Genomic DNA, 19,090 nt, shown 5'->3' with positions numbered 1-19,090 from the left:
ATGTATATATTTATATAATTTATATTATATATAAATATATTTAATATACAAATATAACATATTTTTCTTAACTATATACATGCATGTGTGTGCATTTATATATACATAATAAATATACACAGCACACACACATATATTATGTAAACAAAAACTTTTATTTTGGATGCGATTAATCGTTTGACAGCACTACTGAAAATTGTTTAAGGTAAATGTACAGCATTGGCACAACTTGTGTTGCATATTCAGGATGTTTTCAGACAGTAAAACAAACTCAATTTTTACATTTTATGAAGAAAATGTGACCAGTCAAACCGAACTTCCTTCTGCAGAGCACAAAAGAAGATATACTGCATGAAGAATGATGATAAGCAAACTGTTTTGGTGTTTGTTTGTTAGTTTGTAAATGAAGATTATTGGAATTTACAAGAAAATGCTATTTCAGTGTACTTGAAAATTTCATGTTTAATTCAGTGTGTTACTGCTGTGAAACGTACTAGCAATTTCCAAGTGATTTTTTTAAGTAAATCCAAATTAAACAATACACCGATTTTTTTTTTTTTTTTTAGCGTATGTTCTGATACTTCATCAGCCTAATAATAGACATGCATAATAATAGACATCAGAATCTACACTGCAAATAATGTGTAACCTGCTATTTATTTTTAATTGTGAAATTTACTAGCAATTTCTGAGTGAAAATTGTTTCTACACCAAACTTTCATCAGTGTATCCCTTTAAGGTTAGTAGATCATTTTGAATCTTACCCGAGCAATAACAATAACAATGCTTGCCTTAGAAAATAATCTTGTGTTAAAAAGGTTAAGGTCATTTAATAGCTTCATCTTGACACTTCTAAGTTTAACAAAACTCTTTGAAGAAAAAAAGATTGGTGAGACTTCCTCATTGAACAGGCTTATCCTATCTGCAGGGGCAACTACATTCATCTGACACCTTAAGCTTCATGTATAAATGACTTGTTTTGTACTCTACACTAAGCTTTCTTTGCAGTAGCCAAAAGACATGAGTTAACTATAACAAATATATTTTCTTAGGGTGAAAAAACACTAGAAAAAAATCAACTAGTGACACTCCTAAAAAAAATTGCAGGAAAAGTAGGGATCCGGACTGAAATGCTTAAATGCACAGATTAATGACTTCCTCCTTGTTAGGAGTCCACCCTGCCAAAATGCCGTTTTTTCATTCACGCTATCTGAGATCCTCAGCTCGAGGGGGAAGCATAATGTAGCCGCTCCTTTACTTCTTGAATTACTGCCGTATGGTGCTTAAAGATATTACCAGCATCTCAAGAAAGGGTAACGTGGGTTTTATGAGCGGTTTTGCCCTAAGAGGCTTGTGGCTCCGCCATTGATACACAATACTTCTGCTAATAGCCTTTATACAAATTCTGCTCACAGATCCCTTCAGAAACACAACTGTATCTAAATCGTTCAGCTCAAAGGCTGATAATTGACTTTTAATTGGTCTTAATTCCTTTCACCCTGGACATTTTCCCCAAGGCCACACAAACATGTTGCATCGAGTAAACACAAAGTGCGGCCTGCATGGGAAAATACTGCCCTGATTGTGATCCGCTTCAGGAAAGATTCAGTTCTGATACTTTGATACTGAATGACTGCCATATTAACATACAATATTTGCATGCTACCACAAAGGTCATTTAAAGAATACCATGATACTACGTTCATAAAATAATGTACTTTTTGTAAGTGAAGGACACAGGCAGATTCAATAGTTCTCTACTAGTGAGTAAACCAATATTAAACACAAATATTAAAATGCAACTAACTATATAATCAAGATTAATTAGGATTACAAAATAAATAGGCTTATCATCTTTTTAAGTGGAAGAAAAAATGCTTTCTATATGTTTCTGCTATGTAATACCCGACATACATGAACATTGAAAACCCTGGTTCAACAGAATGTGATTTAATATTATTAGCTGTGAATAAACCAGCTTTTTAAACCAATGTCAAATGACAATGTTTAAAGCAATTTACCTCGAAAAAAGTACTGAAATAATGATACTTTGAAATATACCATGGTACTGAATGATTGCCATATTCATATACAACTGTGTTTACATTCTACTCGAAGGTAATTGAAAGAATACTATGCACTATTTCCATAAAATATGTTACTTTTTGTTAGTGAAGGATGAAGGTCTGATTCAGTAGTTCTTAACCAGTGATTCGTAGGTCTGTTGGAGTCCGACTTTACAAAAAGTACTGAAATCAAGATACTTTGATATAAACTTTGTACTCAATTGGATTACAAGTGTTTTGTATCAGGCATATATATATATATATATATATATATATAATATACAATCAATTGTCTTGGTAATATGGATTATTAGTCTAATGTTTGTTCCATACAGTTCAATCACACTTCTGCCATTAACTTCCTAGTCATCCTACATTTTAGCAATAATTTTGCATATGCAGTTCATGGTAGTAATAAAAAAAAAACTTATTTTCATTTAGTTTTGTACAGTAAACAACGGTGGTAACTGTGTCCGCTATAAAATCTGGGTGCAGAAAAACACGGACAGCTATTACTGTCGTAAATATACAGGCCCAATCCGACAGCAAGTCATTCTGGGATAGTTCATGTCTCGGTTACAGACTCATAGCGGGACAGCATGACATAAATCATAAACTCTCATCGTCTTTATGAATGGATCTGACAGTCGAGAAGTCCTTCGAGGAAAACCGATCAAGTGTAGAGACATGTGATATTATTACTCAGCAGCAAATTTACTGGGACACATTCAGTTATGCATAATCTAGAAAAACGGTCTTCATAGTAGACGCAGATTAGCAGCCACTGATAGGTGGATTTGACATTGTAAACATGACCTTCTCAGGTCGACAAACGCGTCCGTGAGCACGCCAAGCAACCACGGCGATTTTTTTATCAGGGAGTACGAAATAAAAACGACTGGCTGCAATTTATCAGCCAGCCAACAATGCAACTGGTCTATTTCAGCAACTTGCTAGCACTGAAATTGTGTTGCCATTTTTGCAAGACAAACAAAACGTGCGAGTCGCGGCTACAGTTAGATAAAAACGCCGAACGAAAAGGCGTTTAATTGTTTATCCTATCTACAACGTGTTATAACGCGTGTTACTTTCATAAAAGCGTGTAAAACATCGCGTCGAGTGCCACAGATTCGCGTACGTAGCGTTAGCATGATAGCCAGTGTGCTAACTCTCCTAGCCATCCTCCTCCCCCCTAAATTATAATCTGTAATTTCACTTTTTCAGCATCCATAAAAAGTCACGTGCTCAAGAACGATACTCGTACATGTTTTTTTCCATACATACATAAACAGAATTATCTTTAATCCTTACCGATTTCCCCGTGTTTAATTACCTTATGCTGCCAATCCCGGAATAGGTTTATTCTCCGTTTAATCCAACAGTGAGAGCTGAATTCCCATCTAAAGAAAGGCGACAGCGATTTTGTAAAATGACATAATCTCGAATGGTTCGTAGCCTGTTGAAATGCAATCGACGTGATTTATTTGATCAATTTGGCCCGTTTTCTTTCTGTTTTCTTTACCAGAGGAGTGTGTCCCTTTCCCCTTTCTTTGTTCTGTAATCCAGTAAAATTGAAAGTCATTCGCCTCCGCTAATCCCAGCCCAACTCAACAACAGCATCTATTGGCTGTCATTTACATACAGGATTAAAGAACCGCTGGAACAGCACTCGCCGACACTCGCAAGACAAATGTGTGCAACTAACTCTTTTGACTTTGTGACTGTAACATGTCTATATTTCTCTCTGCCCCTCGCCACTGCCCCCGTTATTGTTGCTTTATTTTAAGAGGAGGAACTAGACCGTTGCAAATGAGCTCAAACCATTCACCGGAAAACCCGTGCAACGTACTGATCAGTTTCAGAATAGACACGTCGATTGCGTGACTCTGTAAATGCATTTATGATTGTAAGATAAAGATAAAGCAACGTAGAAATCCCTGATGCCCTCTGCAGTGAATCTTAAAATATAATAAATAAGCTGTCTGATATTTTCCATTACAACAACTGAATTAGGCCTACATCTAATCAAATGTATAAAAAAAATAAATACAAATATTTACTTAAAAATGATATATTATGAATAAAATATATAGGCTAAATATCCAATATAAATTACTCTTTTTAAAAGTAATATTTGTTATATCCTTTTTAGTCATATAACGTATATTAAAAATGCTCTTTTGCTATCAGATAAATTAACCTCAGCAAAAATTCAAGTAAAATTATTCAGTATTATCATAGGAAATAACATATTTAGCTGTTTAAATCAGGGGTCACCAAACTCGGTCCTGGAGGGCGGTGTCCTGCACCTGAACCAGCTAATCAAGATCTTATAGGCATACTAGAAACTTCCAGGCAGGTGTTTTGAGCTAAACTCTGCAGGACACCGGCCCTCTAGGACCGAGTTTGGAGACCCCTGGTTTAAATCATCCCACTCTTAACCATGGATGAGTTTGTTATTCGAATGGTTCTATTGTGTCCGTTTTCTTATTATTAGTAGTCTAAATAACCAAAAGTGCACGTATTTATTTATTTATTTGACTAAAACTGTCTACAAACTTGGTGGGATGGTCCCAATTCCCAAATACACACATTTATTTAATACTAGGTGGCGCTATGATAACTATTTGTACATTTTTTGCCAGGAGTTCAGGATCAAAATTTCTCTGAATTCCTGGGTCAAGACAAACAAAACATATGTCTCAGATGTAATTTCTGTCTATAAAATAGTTAGAATCATGGCAAAAAAAAATGTTGATTTAAACCAATTAAATTTCTAGGTGTGGCCCACAATGACAAACTGTTAAAAATACCTGAGAGACATCAGGATGTTTAGAGGATATGCACCATATTTAAACCGGTTATGCTTATAGGACCCAGCAAACACAAAACATGTTTAGTACATTTCAAAATGTTGCATTTTGGTCACAGTAGCTACAACCTTTTAAAATTACAGTACAATTAAAAATGTAAGTAACCTATTATTGGAATAATTATAATGTAACATGTTTTGTATATATTAAAATGTCATATCAATGTAGGCCTAATAATAGTCATTTTGTACAGTACAGTTCTTGAAGTCTAGCACGTGACACAAAATATTAAGGCAGCATTGATGATGATCTGTGATCACCAACTGCTGTCCAACAACAAAGGCTAGAGATCAACAGAACAGCCTTCGACAGTTTGGCTGATTTGTTTTATGTTATGTCTCCACCTACCGGCGTAACATAGTAATGCGTTTATCCCTCACCTCTGTCATTCTGTAGCGGCTGCTCATTAGATTTGCTGGTGGAAATCATGTTCTTGCTTGCAGATATGTATCTTCAGATGGCCCTGGTGCTCATATGGCCTACATATTTTGCTCTTATATATTGCACTTACAATACACAGACCAGTTTGACTTAAAAAATATATTGGCTCATGTCTTCATGATGATTTGTGGAATGAAAATTCCTTTGATAACTTCTTATTAAGCTTGTGATATATGGTATTTTAAAACTATGAGCACATTTGGCCCAGTGGATTTTGAGGAAAAGGCTATTTTTATTTTTTCACACACTCTCACTACTTCATTTAATTTAATTTATTTATTTGTCATAAATCACTTTTTGCATATGTGAGAAAATTACAGTTTGATTAGATAACTGAATAACATTATGCTCAGAAGTGAGATCTCATTTATCTTTTATCCAAAAGATACTGGGAAATTAATAGAAACTTGAATTGATAAATTACAAAATTATTTTCTTGAAAATATTATTTTTAATATTTGTGATACATATTTATCTTCTAAACTCGTAACAGTCAATATGAATTCTGATCTGCATGTTTCTAGTTCCTCATAAAATAATGATTTTCTTCTGCAAAGTTTTTTATTGGGGGCTAAGACTACACTATAACAAGTATTTTATATGCTGTAAATAAAACAAAGATTATTCAAGTATGCTTTACAAGAAAATACTGTTTTAGTGTTTTACTTAAAAATGTCAGGTTTAATTTAATGTGGATAACCAAAAAGTTGACGGCAGCCATTGTCTTCCATAGTATTTTTCCCCCCATTTTTGTCCATCCTACTAACCTACTGTAGATACCATTACAAGAACTATAACTATTGGTACTAGTTAGAGGGTTAGTTCACCCAAAAATGAAAATTCTGTCATCCTTTACAAACCTGTATAAATGTATTTTTTTCTGCTGAACACAAAAGATATTTTGAAGAAGGTGGGTCCCCATTGACTTCCATAGTATATATATATATATATATATACATGTGTATATATATATACAGTATATATATATATAATATACAATTCTTTCACATATTGTATATAGTGGTGAATTGAAAAGTGCTTATGTACAACCCTTCCGTTTTGAGAATGAAAGGAAAGCATTTGTTACAAATAATACACACTACAAAGTGTCTCTTTTGTTAATTTTTAATAACCGATTCTTGGGAACCATTACAGCAAGTGGTGAGTGAACTGTTTCCCAACGGATAAAAGGCATTTGTATCGAATCCAGCTGCAATCTAAAGAAATTTCAACTGCAAAACTTGGGGCCAGCCCTATCATTTTCCCTATTCTTTTTGAAAACAAATGCTTTCTTGGTTCTAATGGCAATCACATCAGTATAAAGTTGCTTAAAGAACAAACGTGACCTAATTGCACAGTATTTCATCCACATGGTTTTTCAAAGGAGAGAGTAAATTCCGGAATACCATTGAGCAGACACTGATTTATGGGATTGCAGTTATGTTTTGTACCGTTTCTGTTTTAACATCAGATTTGTTACTACAAAGATCTGGACAGACAGAGAAATCGGATCAGAGAGAAAATGCTAAACAGTCTTCTTTGATCTTTTAACGGGAGGTACTACAGGTGATCCTTGCATATGACAAAAATTTTAAATATGCTATTTTTTTTACTGCATTAAATAAAATGATGTGTGCATGTTAATTAACATGCTTTTCACACTTTTCTAAAGATAAAATTAAATGCTAATGAAAATCCAGCAATATCATTTGAGCAAAACGGTAAAACATTTGCTATATGATCAAAATGTCATTTCAATGCAAAATAGTTCATAGAGTCTCAAAATTGTTCAATTCATGTCACTTGTGCATGTAATACCTCCTCTTAAGCCCATCAAGAAAATATTCTCCAATTCTCACCTCCAACTGATTTAAAAGAATGAAATGACTCAGAAAATGATTCAAAACAAGAAACAAAAGCTGTTGGTTCAATGTTCATTTGAATTGAACTACAGGTTGGGAGTTGCCATTGTATGCTAATATTTTATAATATTAAAAAGGTATGCGCTAATATTGACTGAAACTGCAATACTGGTTCTTGAAGCTTCACGGTGCATCTTAACTTGCTAATTCTGCTGAACATGGTTGCTGAATACTGTATAATTCATACTTTAAAATTCATGTCTCAAAAAAAAAAAAAAATCAACACAGAAATGAGCAGGTATGGAATAACGGAGCCTGTCTGTTTTATTTACTTGTTTGCTACAGTATCTAGTGACCAGTGATCAGCCCAAGACCTTCAAACCTTTTGCTGGGAGTTGGCCAGTTTATCTCTTTGAATATACCATTTTTAAAAAGCATAAATGGCAAATAAATTAAACAGTATAAATTGAGGCCAAAAATGTTTTCTAAACTGTTACAGCCAACTGAGAGTATAGCAGGGTATTGGTTTTTCCGAGGATTCAAGTATCCTGACCAACATTCTCTCATTTGTTAAGTCAGACATCACTGTCCATCTCGGAGGTAGTCTACAGGGTCGGTGTGTCAGTTTGTCCGTGTTGTACCACTGACCTTAAAAACCACTTCCGTTATGTCTTTTTATAGCATCTCAGATCCTTTTAGATACTCTTCGATTTGTGGTTTCTGTTTGTTCCTCTATAAAGTCATTGTTTTGGTGTTAACTGTAAACAGAAGATGAGATGTCCATTGAAGCATTAGTCCAAACGTCTAGGCATCAAATTGGCTTCATCTTTTCCCAATACACCTCCATTCTTCCCTAAACACCTGAGAACTGTTTTAGCCCTCATCAGTGTTCTTCCTAGACAGAGAAACAGAGTTTAGGATGATATAGAAATATTAGGATTCTGAATTCTTTATGAACAAAGATCTATTAACCCCCTGTGTGAAGGAAGTGTCTTCTTGATGGATTCCGTTTGCAGAATTTGCACCAGCATGTGCCTGTGAGCATAAAGAAAGAGTAAAAAACAGAACATTTTAATATTTATTACACTGTTAGACTGTGTTAGTATGCAAAACAAAAGTAGTGTCCACTGGAGAAATAGTCAGGAACAGTAGTAGGTTGAGGTGAGGTGCTAACTGTCTGCTGTTTACCTGGTTCTTGTCCGGACGGGTGCGCATGGCCTGCACTAGCTGGTCCACGTGTTGGTTGTGTTCCAGAGCGTTCCTCAGGGCATCTTCTGTGCTCAGCAGCCTTTGACGCAGATGGGCCACCTCTGTGTCTGAAGCAGATGGGTCCATCATCGAGTATCGACGATGGTCTGGAGACGACCTCTCCCGACCCTGAAATAAAGAGTGTATTATATAAGAAAAATATCTCATGTTCCATGAAGATATTTTGTACATTTCCTACTTTAAATATATTAAAACTAAATTTTTTATTAGTAATATGCATTGCTAAAAATTAATTTGAACAACTTTAAAGGCGATTTTCTCAATATTTTGTTTTTTTTGCACCCTCAGATTCCAGATTTTCAAATAGTTGTATCTCTGCCAAATATTGTCCTATCCTAACAAACTCAATTGAAAGCTTATTTATTCATCTTTCAGACGATGTATAAATATTATGACTGGTTTTGTGGTCCAGGGTCACATATAAACAAACTTTTTCTTATTTTACTTTGAGATATACATAAAAATAAATCTTATTATTTATTGCATGACTTAATAAAATAAATCCTGTACATTGACCCCAAACTTTGAACAACATGTTGTTCGTTAAACTTCTTTGTGCTTTGATTTATTTACCACAAAATGAAAAAAGTATCACAGAAATATAAAGCGGTACAACTGCTTTTAACATTGATAATAAGAAATGTTTATTAAACAGCAAATCAGCATAATAGAATGATTTCTGAATGATCATGTGGCACTGAAGACTGAAGTAATGATGCTGAAAATTCAGCTTTGCCATCACAGGAATAAATTACATTTTGAAACATTAAAAGCTATTTAAATTGTAATTATATTTCATAATATTACTGTTTTTACTGTATTTTTGATCAAATAAATGCAACCTTGGTGATCAAAAAATGTTACCGACCCCAAACTTTTAAACAATCATGTATATATATATGTACATATATTTGTGTCTGAGAGGAAAATCTAATTGGTAAAGGAAAATTCTCTCAAATGTAGTTTAAACGTGTCAACAATGGCATTAATTGTTTGTCATAGAACAGAAGCAACAGCAGTAGTTGCAGGTTTCTGCTCATATATCTCACCAGCAGCAAAAGTTTCTCTCGGAGGGTTTTGATGTCATCTTGTAGTTTCTGCTCCTTCATCCTCCACTCGGCCCTGTGGACTTCACGGCTGAGTTCCCAATCCACTCCCGCTGAGTGACGCGGAGATTCCAGCAATAACACCCGAAGCTCATTCAGGCTCCTGATATGCATTCCCATGCACACACACACACACAGACACACACACACACACACACACACACACACACAGAAAAAGACAATATATTGCATAAAACTAAATGAAGAGTTCATTTGCAAAAACCGATAACTCTTTTTTTAACTTACTTTTTTTTCGCTTGTCGGCTTCTGCAGTAAAACGTGAACTCGCGATGCCTTGAAAGTGGACAAAACCGGCTTTTTTGACAAAACGTGTTTAGGGTTCAGATCGCACTATATGTGGAGAATAATGCACGGCAATCAGCTCTATTTTTTTTAAAGTGGCATTTATCGGTTTTTGCAAATGAACTCTTCAAATAATAATACATATATATATAAAAAAAAAAATATTAAACAGAATTTTAGGGCAACATCCTTCGGTACTGTAGTGTCTGCTTGACCTAATCAAAGCCAATCAAATTGTAATGTGCTTCTGTACATAGTTCTCAATGCAAAGTTGTTTAAAACGGATAGTCCACCCAAAAACGAAAATCCTGTCATCATTTACTCACCCTCAAGTCTCTCCAAAGCTGTATGAGTTTCTTTCCTCCGTGGAACACAAAAGAAGATATTTTGAAGAATGTTGGTAACCAAATGGTTTTGATTCCAATTGACATCCATAGTATTTTTTTGGTACTAATATGGAAGTGAACGGGAACCAAAAATGTTTGATTACCAACATTCTTCAAAATATCTTCTTTTGTGTTCCACAGAGGAAAGAAACTCGTACAGCTTTGGAAAGACTTGAGGGTGAGTAAATGACAAGATTTTCATTTTTGGGTGGACTATTCCTTTAAGGGCAGAGCCTAAACCCCTGACAAGATATTCACTGTCAGCATGTAGCATTGACTGAAAAGGCTAAATTATGTTTTGGACACAGTTTTAATCAGTGTAATTGTCTTCATTAACTGAAATTGCTCTTGAGTGGATTACAATCAGCTAACCATTTATCCTAGTGTATTGGGAAGCAATACAATCCAGATGATGGTTTTCCATGACAGGGATAAAATAGAGGCTGCAATACTAATTTCAAATACACACTATATTCAAGTGTAGAAGTGTAAGTTAGATGATCAAAGCATTTCTTGAAATGTGCTTCAAAAACTGGGACAATAATTTCCATGTGGCTCAGGCTGTCATTATCATCTCAAATGGTTAAAAGCTCACTCACACCTGTAATAAATCACAAAGTGTCCTCTCCTCCTCCATGTTATGCTCTTTACCTCTCTTTCTTCAGAAGCTCCTGGCTAATAACCACCAGCTGGCCTGATGCATCATGGGATTTCTTGGTCATGGACTCCAGCTCTGCCTCCAAGCGTGTCTTTTCCGTAACGAGTCCATCTGCCACCTTCTCTCCCAAACGAACCTTTTCCTCCAAGGCTACACATAAGATGCAGTTGCGTTTATTGTAAGAAGGAGAACAAAATATCACTAGCATCATGCTATGTTATGATATATAGCTCTCTCTTTCACAAAAAAACATAACGAGAATGGCATAAATGTAACACTTTAAATGTGATAATTACCAGTTATTTGGGTCTTCAGGGCATCTACTTGGGTTGTTAGAGTGGATACTTCTTTTTCCCTTTTTGTGAGTTTCTCCAGGGTTTCTAATAGAAAGTTTGAAGTTATAAACACAGGCATAGAGAACAACTTTCACATGTTGAAATGTCTGAAAACTACTGTATAATTACTTTTAAAATTTAGATTTTAAAAAACCCGTTAATACCAGAATGATTTAGCATACCACTTTCAACTAATTTACATACACTACCGTTCAAAAGTTTGGATCATTAAAAAAAATATATATATATATAATAATATATATATATATATATATATATTGCATTGAAGTAATCAAAAGTGACAGTAAAGACATTTATAATATTATTAAAGATATCTATTTCAAATAAATTATGTTCTTTTGAATGTTTTATTCATCAACGAATCCTGAGAAAACAACAGATCACAGTCTTCACAAAAATATTAATCTACATTTAACTGAACTGTTTTCAACTGTGACAATAATAGAAAATGTTTCTGATGATTTCTGAAAGATCACGTGACACGGAAGACTGGAGTAATGGCTGCTGAAAATTCAGCTTTGCCATCACAGGAATAAATTAAAATTTAAATGATACCGAAACAGAAAACAGTTATTTTGATTTGTAATAATATTTCACAATATTACTGTTTTACTGTACTTACGCTCATCAGTCTTTGTGAGCATTAGAGGCTTCTTTCAAAAACACAAAAAATCGTACAAACCCCAAACTTCTGAACAGTAGAGTGCATCAGTTACAGAAGTAAACATAATAATTTTTCATTGTCAGTATTTGGACACATACCTTCCATATTCTGTTTTAGCTGAATCTTCTCTTCAGAGTTGTCATTCTTTTCGATCATCTGGATGGGCAGAAAACATTATATTTAAATGAACTTTAAAAAAAAAAAAAACTTTTTCTGAGTTTTTTTTTAACTCCAGTCAACAATCCAAAAGATTTTAGAATTTCTGTTAGAATTTGGAGCTAATACCATATGATTTCAATGGGATCACATATTGATAATCTAAGCATCAAATAAGATCCTCCTACTGGATAAATAAAAATTTCATATTATTTTTTCAGGATTTCAGTTTATCCAGTAGGATCCTTTAGGATTCTTTAGGAGTGGTTCCAAATATATACAATCAAATTCCAATTTTAGCCCTGTACGCATTGGAATTTCTGACTAATCTAAAAAAAAAAATAAAAAAAATCAGCACATTTGTAAAGAGCAGAATCATTGAAATAAATAGGGTTTTGTCCCAGAGGTCACTGACATTAACATCCTGGGTGGTGTGATCCGCCTTTACAGCTTGGAGTCGGTTCTCACTGACTCTCAGCTTCTCCTGCAGAGAGAGGATCTCTGCTCGGCTCTGAGCTTCAGCCTTCTGCAGGGCCTCATAATCTACCATCTTCTTCTCAGCCAGCTCTAGCTGCTCTTTGAGAAGTTGGGTGGCCTTTTCCTGCTCTTCATGGGACTTATCCAACTCGCTGATCCTCAGCTCTGCCTTTTGAAGCTTCTCTGAGACCTCTTTGAGTTCCAGAGAATGCTGGTTGCTCTTGGCTTCCACCTGGATCTTCCAGTTCTCCTCACTCTCCACTAGCTGGTCCCGCAATTCCTGAAGTCGGGCACGTAGATCTTCACGCTCTTTGGCCATCACGGCAGCATCGATCTCATGTTTGGCCTTCAGGTTCACTAATTCCAATTGCTGCTCCATCTTTAAGCTCTCTAGAGCTACTCTCATCTCAGGTGTGGTTCCTTCCCCCTCTGCTCCACTGGTCTCACGATCTCCTGTTAGCGAGGCTTTTAGTTCCTCTAGAGCACGTTTATGGTCTCCAACCAAAGTGTCAAGTTTGGCTTTCCAGCTGTCCATCATCTCCATGTTTTCACGAGTGGCTTGCTGAAGTCTTTGCTTCAGGTCGGAGATCTCTTGGCCCTGACGTTCTGTGGTGACTTTAAGGCATTCAACTTCTTTCTGGCTGCTGCTCAAAGATGCTTCGTACCTCTCGCGCAGCTGGTTGCTCTCTTCACGGCGTTCACGACCTGCAGAGAGAAGCTGTTCTCGCAAAACTAGAGTCTCTGAGCTTATGCCTGGTCTGCTGTCTCCAGCGTCTGTGCCTGGACCGGAGGAGCCTCTCTGAAGCCGAGCCTGGAGCTCCTCAACCTCAGCCTTGCGCAACGCCAATTCCTCTTCCAGCTGCATAACACGACTCTTCTCCTCAACTGTAGTTTGCTAGAGGACAGAAAAAGGGTCAGAAGGGTCTTTTATATGCCAAAACCTGCAGTCATTCTGCTTAGGGGCAACTCTCAAAGGATTTAGTCATTTTTCCGACAAGACCTTTGACTTCAATCTTAGGATTTAATTAGAGATTCAAAATAAAGCAAACTTTAAGAGTGTTTGTCAATACATCTATTGGAAAAATCTCATTATTAAATGACAAAAAGTGATGAAAATAACAATACAAACAACTAAACTAGGGATGCACAATAAACCATAATGGTTACGGCCAATATTGAGTAAATCTGTAGAGGACGAGGTCCTAAAACAATTCAGAAATTACCATTTTAGGACCATTAAAATTTTATGTGACATTATTTTCATGACACTTAAACACAACTCAACAATACACAATTTTCATGTAAAAAGAAAGAAAGAAAGAAATTCTCTAAGTAATCCTGTACTGACACTTTTTTTCCATTAAAATATAAAATACTTCCATTTTGCAGTTACAGATGAACTTTACAAATGAATTTTGTACAATTAATTTTGTAATATGTATATTTTGTAATTAATGGTTTAAATTTTACAATATTAATTTTTTGTACAATTTAAATAATCAATACAATTCTATTATTTTTGCATTATAGTAATGATATTTACTATAAGTTACTGTGTAAGTACTATGAGTTACTGAATAATAATAATAATGATTTATATATATATATATATATATATGTGTGTGTGTGTGTGTGTGTGTGGGTGTGTGTGTATATATATGTATATAAATTAACTTTATTAAATTATATTATTTTTGCATTATTGTAATGAGATTTTTCAAATTACAGTACACTAGAGAAAATGGCTGTTTATATTAATAATAATAGTCCATCTATTCTCCAAAGTGAGTATTTTTTTCAATAAAAAAAAAAAATCTAGCACACTGTTTAAAAAAAAAAACAGCCATCATATTGGCTGTCTGTAAAAATAAATAAATAAATAAAATTATATATTGTGCATCCCCCAAATAAACATTTTAATGTTGTTGATAATCAGTATGAAATATCTTGGAGAGTTGCCCTCAAAAACTAGCAACCGGACGGCAATACAGGCATTAGAGGCAAACAAAGCATTTGCTTGCCCTGCAAACATTTCAGCGAATGCTTCTTGCATGTGCAAAAAAAAAAGCGGATATAGTGCAACCTATGAAACTACACCAGCATTCCTGTTGAATTCAAGCCCAAGCAAGCATTTCTCGGTCTGTCCATCTAGAAGCAGCCAGGCAAATATGAGATGGAACGGCACACAGCAAGTCCAAAGGAACACATTCAAATTATGTTTAAAGAAAAAATATTCAAAGATGTTTTTCATTCCACAGAACAACCAAATATTAATGTTAGTCATTCTGGAGTCATCTGAAAATGTGATAGTTCAAAGAAAATATCATTAGAGGTTATCACAGATCAGATAATACTACAAGAGTTCATAGATGCAGTCTCAAACCTCAAGAGAGAAGTGAGAAAAGCACAGATCTAAATAAAATATTCATATTTAATATAGAAGATCACTCTGAAAACCACACAGTGCGTTACTCCCTTTATATCACCTTGACACTCTTGCCCAGCCTCATGGGTGTTGGCTGGAGCCTGCCTCTGGCCTGTTGATAAATGTGAAATCCTGTTGATTAGAGTACCCGAACTGTGCTGCCTTCATCCACAATGACAGCCAAAACTACACTTTTACATTTACTCAAGAAATGTGAGGCCCTGTTTATGTCTGTGTTTTGATCAATCAGATCACAAGTAGACAAGGGAGACACATTCCTGCTTACACCTGATCTTTTAATCTGTCTCTCTTGTCCACTTTCAACCATTTTCCTGATTAGGGGAGGGTCTATGGGCGGGTGTAAGTATGGGCTTATTCCTGATCTTTCGATCTAATATTGCAAAATAAGCTCGCACATTTTAATTATGAATGCAAAGGGAGACACAGAAAACGATTCCGGAGAGCAGTAGCTTTCATTTTTGCTCTAATGGCTGCAAAACTACACCAAACGCTGTGGTTGTGTGTTACAATCAGGACTGGTAAGACAACATTGACATTTTTCGCCGTCATATCAAACTTAAAATTTCAGATGGCAGCATTGTCTGGCTACCGTGTTTCAACATCACGTCCCATAATGTTTATGAATTATAGGAGGTGGTCTTTAGTGGCTGTTCAAACTCATTCAACCACATGAGCGTCTACACTATGAAAGCAATCCGTTTGAATGAGTTTTCAACTCCCTCTGGAAGTGGTCAAAAGTGGACAAGTTCAGGGCCTGAGTTTTGATTGTTTACGCAAAACCACAATGCTAGAATTTTGTTGGTGGTTGCCAGAGTGTTGCTAGTTGGTTGCTAGGACATTTGCTAGGTTGTTCATGGTGGTTACTAGGGTTTTGGTCGCTAGAGCATTGGTAGGCATTTGCTAAGGTGTTCTGGTTGTATGCAACGGCATTGTTAGTTACTAGGGTGTTTAGGATGTTCTGGTTGGTAGCTAGGGTAATCTGGGTGCTTGCCAGATTGCTAGGTATTTAGAGTGGTCATTGGGGCATTAATAGGCAGTTGTTAGGGTGTTCTGGATGGCCACTAAGGACTTGCTGAGGCAGCTGCTAGGGTCTTCTTGGTGGACACTAGGGCAGTGCTTGGGTTTTCTGGGTAGTCACTAGGCATTGCTTTTCAGGGTTTTGTGGTTGGAAGCTAATGTGTTCAAGACAGTTTTGATGGTATTCTGGGAGGTCACTAGGTTGCTTTTATAGGGTGTCTGTGGTGGTCACTAGGGTGGTGCTTGGGTTTTCTGGGTAGTCACTGCATTGCTTTTCAGGGTTTGTGGTTGGAAGCTAGTGTGTTCAAGACAGTTTTGATGGTGTTCTGGGTGTTTTTTTAAGTAATTTAAGTCATATTTATAGTGTTCTGGGTGGTCACTAGGTTGCTTTTAGGGTGTCTGTGGTGGTCACTAGGGTGGTGCTTGGGTTTTCTGATTTTCTGTCACTAGACACTGGCTAGGTGATTGCTAGTGTTTTTTTGTTTTTTTTGTTTAGAAGCTAGTGAATTGCAAGACAGTCGTGAAGGCATTCTGGGCATTTTCTATGACACTGTTAGGGTGCTTAGGGATTTCTAGGTGGTGCTGTTAGGGTGGTCTGGGTGATTACTAGATATTGATAGAAAGTTTTGAGGGTGTTCTGGGTGTTTTCAAGGGTGTTCTGCATGCTTGCCTACATGCAGCTAGGTGGTTGCCAAAATATTCTGGGTGGTCACTAGTCTATTACTAGGGTGTTATGGGTAGTCAATGGGGTGTACAGTGGCTGTAGTCCATCCACATGTCTTTAAGACCAGATATGTGATGAGGTAGAACCAAGCGGCAACCTCCCGCTCTCTCTTGTGATGCCAGAACCTACGGGTGACGTCACGGACACTACGTCCATGTTTTTATACAGTCTATGGGTAGAACACAAGATAAAGGTGTTGCACAAAATGTACAGGATGATTTAAGTGCAGAAGAGGAATAATATGCCTGACCAATATTAACTGTGATGCCTTAGCAACTACCTCTAATTATAGAAAAATAAGGGCTAGAAATACAGTGTAGATGTGTCAGAGGGGGTTTGTTTCGCAACCCTTTCAAAGGTTGGAGGCTGTATTTCAGCATCTAAAACATAATACGAAGGCTGATGTGGGGAAATGAGATCACTGCCGAGAAGATAACTCCTCAACTCCAACCTGAGGGTCTCAGGCAGATGCTTAGAGAACAAGAGAAGACAGACATGAAAAAATATTTTGCAAATGAAAGGTGAAAGCAATTCCTGACTAACAGGAGCAATGCTGCCCCACAGAGACAGGCAAAGATCTCCAACACACGTGACTTTGGAGTTTCAGAGCTGGAGTAAATTCCAATTAAATCAACATTGTAAATGCAAAAAATGGGTGAAATTGAAATAAATCTGAAATATCTGATCTTTTTTGATCAACTACCCTAGTTTAAAAAATTAGTGGCATTAAACATATCTAATCAGTTGCACAAATTACAAACACTTCAGATCAAATGAGTATATATGGGAGCTTTAGGTGAATGATGGAGATCCCAGGCCTGGCCAATCAAGCGCAAGCATTGGAGACCCATAAACACGGGCTCTAACAAAGGGACAGAAACATGGCAATGGGAGAGATGGCTACAGGCTGGGGTGTTTCATCTCCCTGCATGTTTACCATCTTTTCCTCTAACTCTTTCTGAAGCCGCTCTGCTTTGGACTTTTCCAAATGCAGACACTGCTCGAGCTGCCGAATACGGGCATGCTCCAGTTTGGTCTGAGTCTACAGTGAGAAAGAGAGGGGGGAAATGGAAAGACACGAGAAAAAGAGACATACATAGGTAGCACAGAAAAAGATTAACAGGTCTTAGCTATTCACCAATCATAATACCAAAGTGTGAAGACGTTTAAAGGCAGGACAGAGTATGTTCTCACATTCGGCATGACAGTATAGGGCTGGATAAACGGAGACATATTTGATACATTTACATACATTTAAACAGATTTAGTCAGAGTAGATATTATATTAAATTTTTTGCAAATGAAAATTAGGCTGTTTAAGTACAGTGTGTACTGTATGTAGGAATGTCATAAGGTTATAGATCATGTCTAATATTCATAACACTTTTTATTTTTTGGTGGACTGAAGATGTTTGGAAAGACATTCTAAATGAACCAATACTATCATTCATTGATGGTATCAATTTTCTTCTGTTATCTTCATAGCAATCCTCAAAATTGAAAAAAGTACACCTTATCTCCCAGTAAAGTAGTAAAAATGTAGTAAAGTAGTAAAAAAAAAAAAAAGCAGATACCTCCAGGTCTCCTTTGGTAATGGACTCTTCCTCAACTCTGAACTGAAGATCTTCCACCTTCCTGCCGTAACACATAATGACCACCAGGTGTCAGGGAATTCCTCATTTACTTTTTTGTTTGTTTCTTTGGTAGATACTACATAGACAGCAGTTTTGGACTTTATACTGAGGCCTATTGACATGAATGCAGGATCACACAAAAACAGAAGTGTTTAATTACCAAATATAACTGTAGAAACACACTATTTCCAGGTATTTGTCAACAATGACAGTGTATATATATATATATATATATATATAGTCCGACTCGACCGATTCTGTGGTTCATAGGACCATAAAATGTTCGTCCAATCATATTCCTCGGTCCGAGGGCTATGATAGGCTGTCCTGCCTACAAATGTATTTGCATACCTCTGTGCACACAGACATGATCCGTCATCAGCATCAAGAAACAGTTACTTTAATGACAAACCATCAAGTGTGAGCTATCACATAGAGGATTCAGAGAATGTTGATTCATGTTTTTTTACGACCACTTCTTTTTCACTTCCAAAAACTGCACCTTCAGCAGTATTTTACTGTAAAATTGCATGCAATGTTTCATCAGATCTATTACAGTGCTTCACCTCACAGACTAAGGGCATGTACCATTAACAATTTTTTTACAGTGCTGTTTACTGTAGCATTTTTACAGCGAGACTAACTAGAAGCA

General features: G+C 36.1%; 2 protein-coding genes across 4 annotated transcripts in view; both read right to left on the bottom strand.

Moving 5' to 3' along the window:
* Window positions 1–3,826, bottom strand: part of LOC107744337 (general transcription factor II-I repeat domain-containing protein 1-like) — a 26,615-nt gene extending 22,789 nt beyond the window's left edge. The window contains exon 1 of the mRNA XM_016557915.1: window positions 3,400–3,826. The gene's annotated coding sequence lies outside the window, so the exon portion shown is untranslated. The remainder of the gene's footprint in view (window positions 1–3,399) is intronic.
* Window positions 3,827–6,496: 2,670 nt separating this feature from the next.
* Window positions 6,497–19,090, bottom strand: part of LOC107744329 (CAP-Gly domain-containing linker protein 2-like) — a 43,960-nt gene continuing 31,366 nt past the window's right edge. The window contains exons 8-17 of one of the 3 annotated variants that reach the window (XM_016557906.1): window positions 18,379–18,439; window positions 17,742–17,846; window positions 12,556–13,512; window positions 12,083–12,140; window positions 11,261–11,344; window positions 10,958–11,114; window positions 9,561–9,720; window positions 8,431–8,619; window positions 8,215–8,277; window positions 6,497–8,137 (exon numbers count right to left, since the gene is read on the bottom strand). In XM_016557906.1, coding sequence (XP_016413392.1) covers window positions 8,126–8,137; window positions 8,215–8,277; window positions 8,431–8,619; window positions 9,561–9,720; window positions 10,958–11,114; window positions 11,261–11,344; window positions 12,083–12,140; window positions 12,556–13,512; window positions 17,742–17,846; window positions 18,379–18,439 — 1,846 coding nt within the window. In that variant the 3' untranslated portion in view covers window positions 6,497–8,125. Of the gene's footprint in view, window positions 8,138–8,214; window positions 8,278–8,430; window positions 8,620–9,560; window positions 9,721–10,957; window positions 11,115–11,260; window positions 11,345–12,082; window positions 12,141–12,555; window positions 13,513–15,103; window positions 15,155–17,741; window positions 17,847–18,378; window positions 18,440–19,090 lie in introns of all 3 variants that reach the window. The other 2 variants (XM_016557908.1, XM_016557909.1) reach the window with 2 other exon arrangements.

This window comes from Sinocyclocheilus rhinocerous, unplaced genomic scaffold (genome assembly GCF_001515625.1).
Source record: "Sinocyclocheilus rhinocerous isolate Xijiao unplaced genomic scaffold, SAMN03320098_v1.1 scaffold1609, whole genome shotgun sequence".
Lineage (NCBI taxonomy): Eukaryota > Metazoa > Chordata > Actinopteri > Cypriniformes > Cyprinidae > Sinocyclocheilus > Sinocyclocheilus rhinocerous.
The sequence above is the reverse complement of the archived record's forward strand: the minus strand, read 5'-3'. Positions and strand labels throughout refer to the sequence as shown.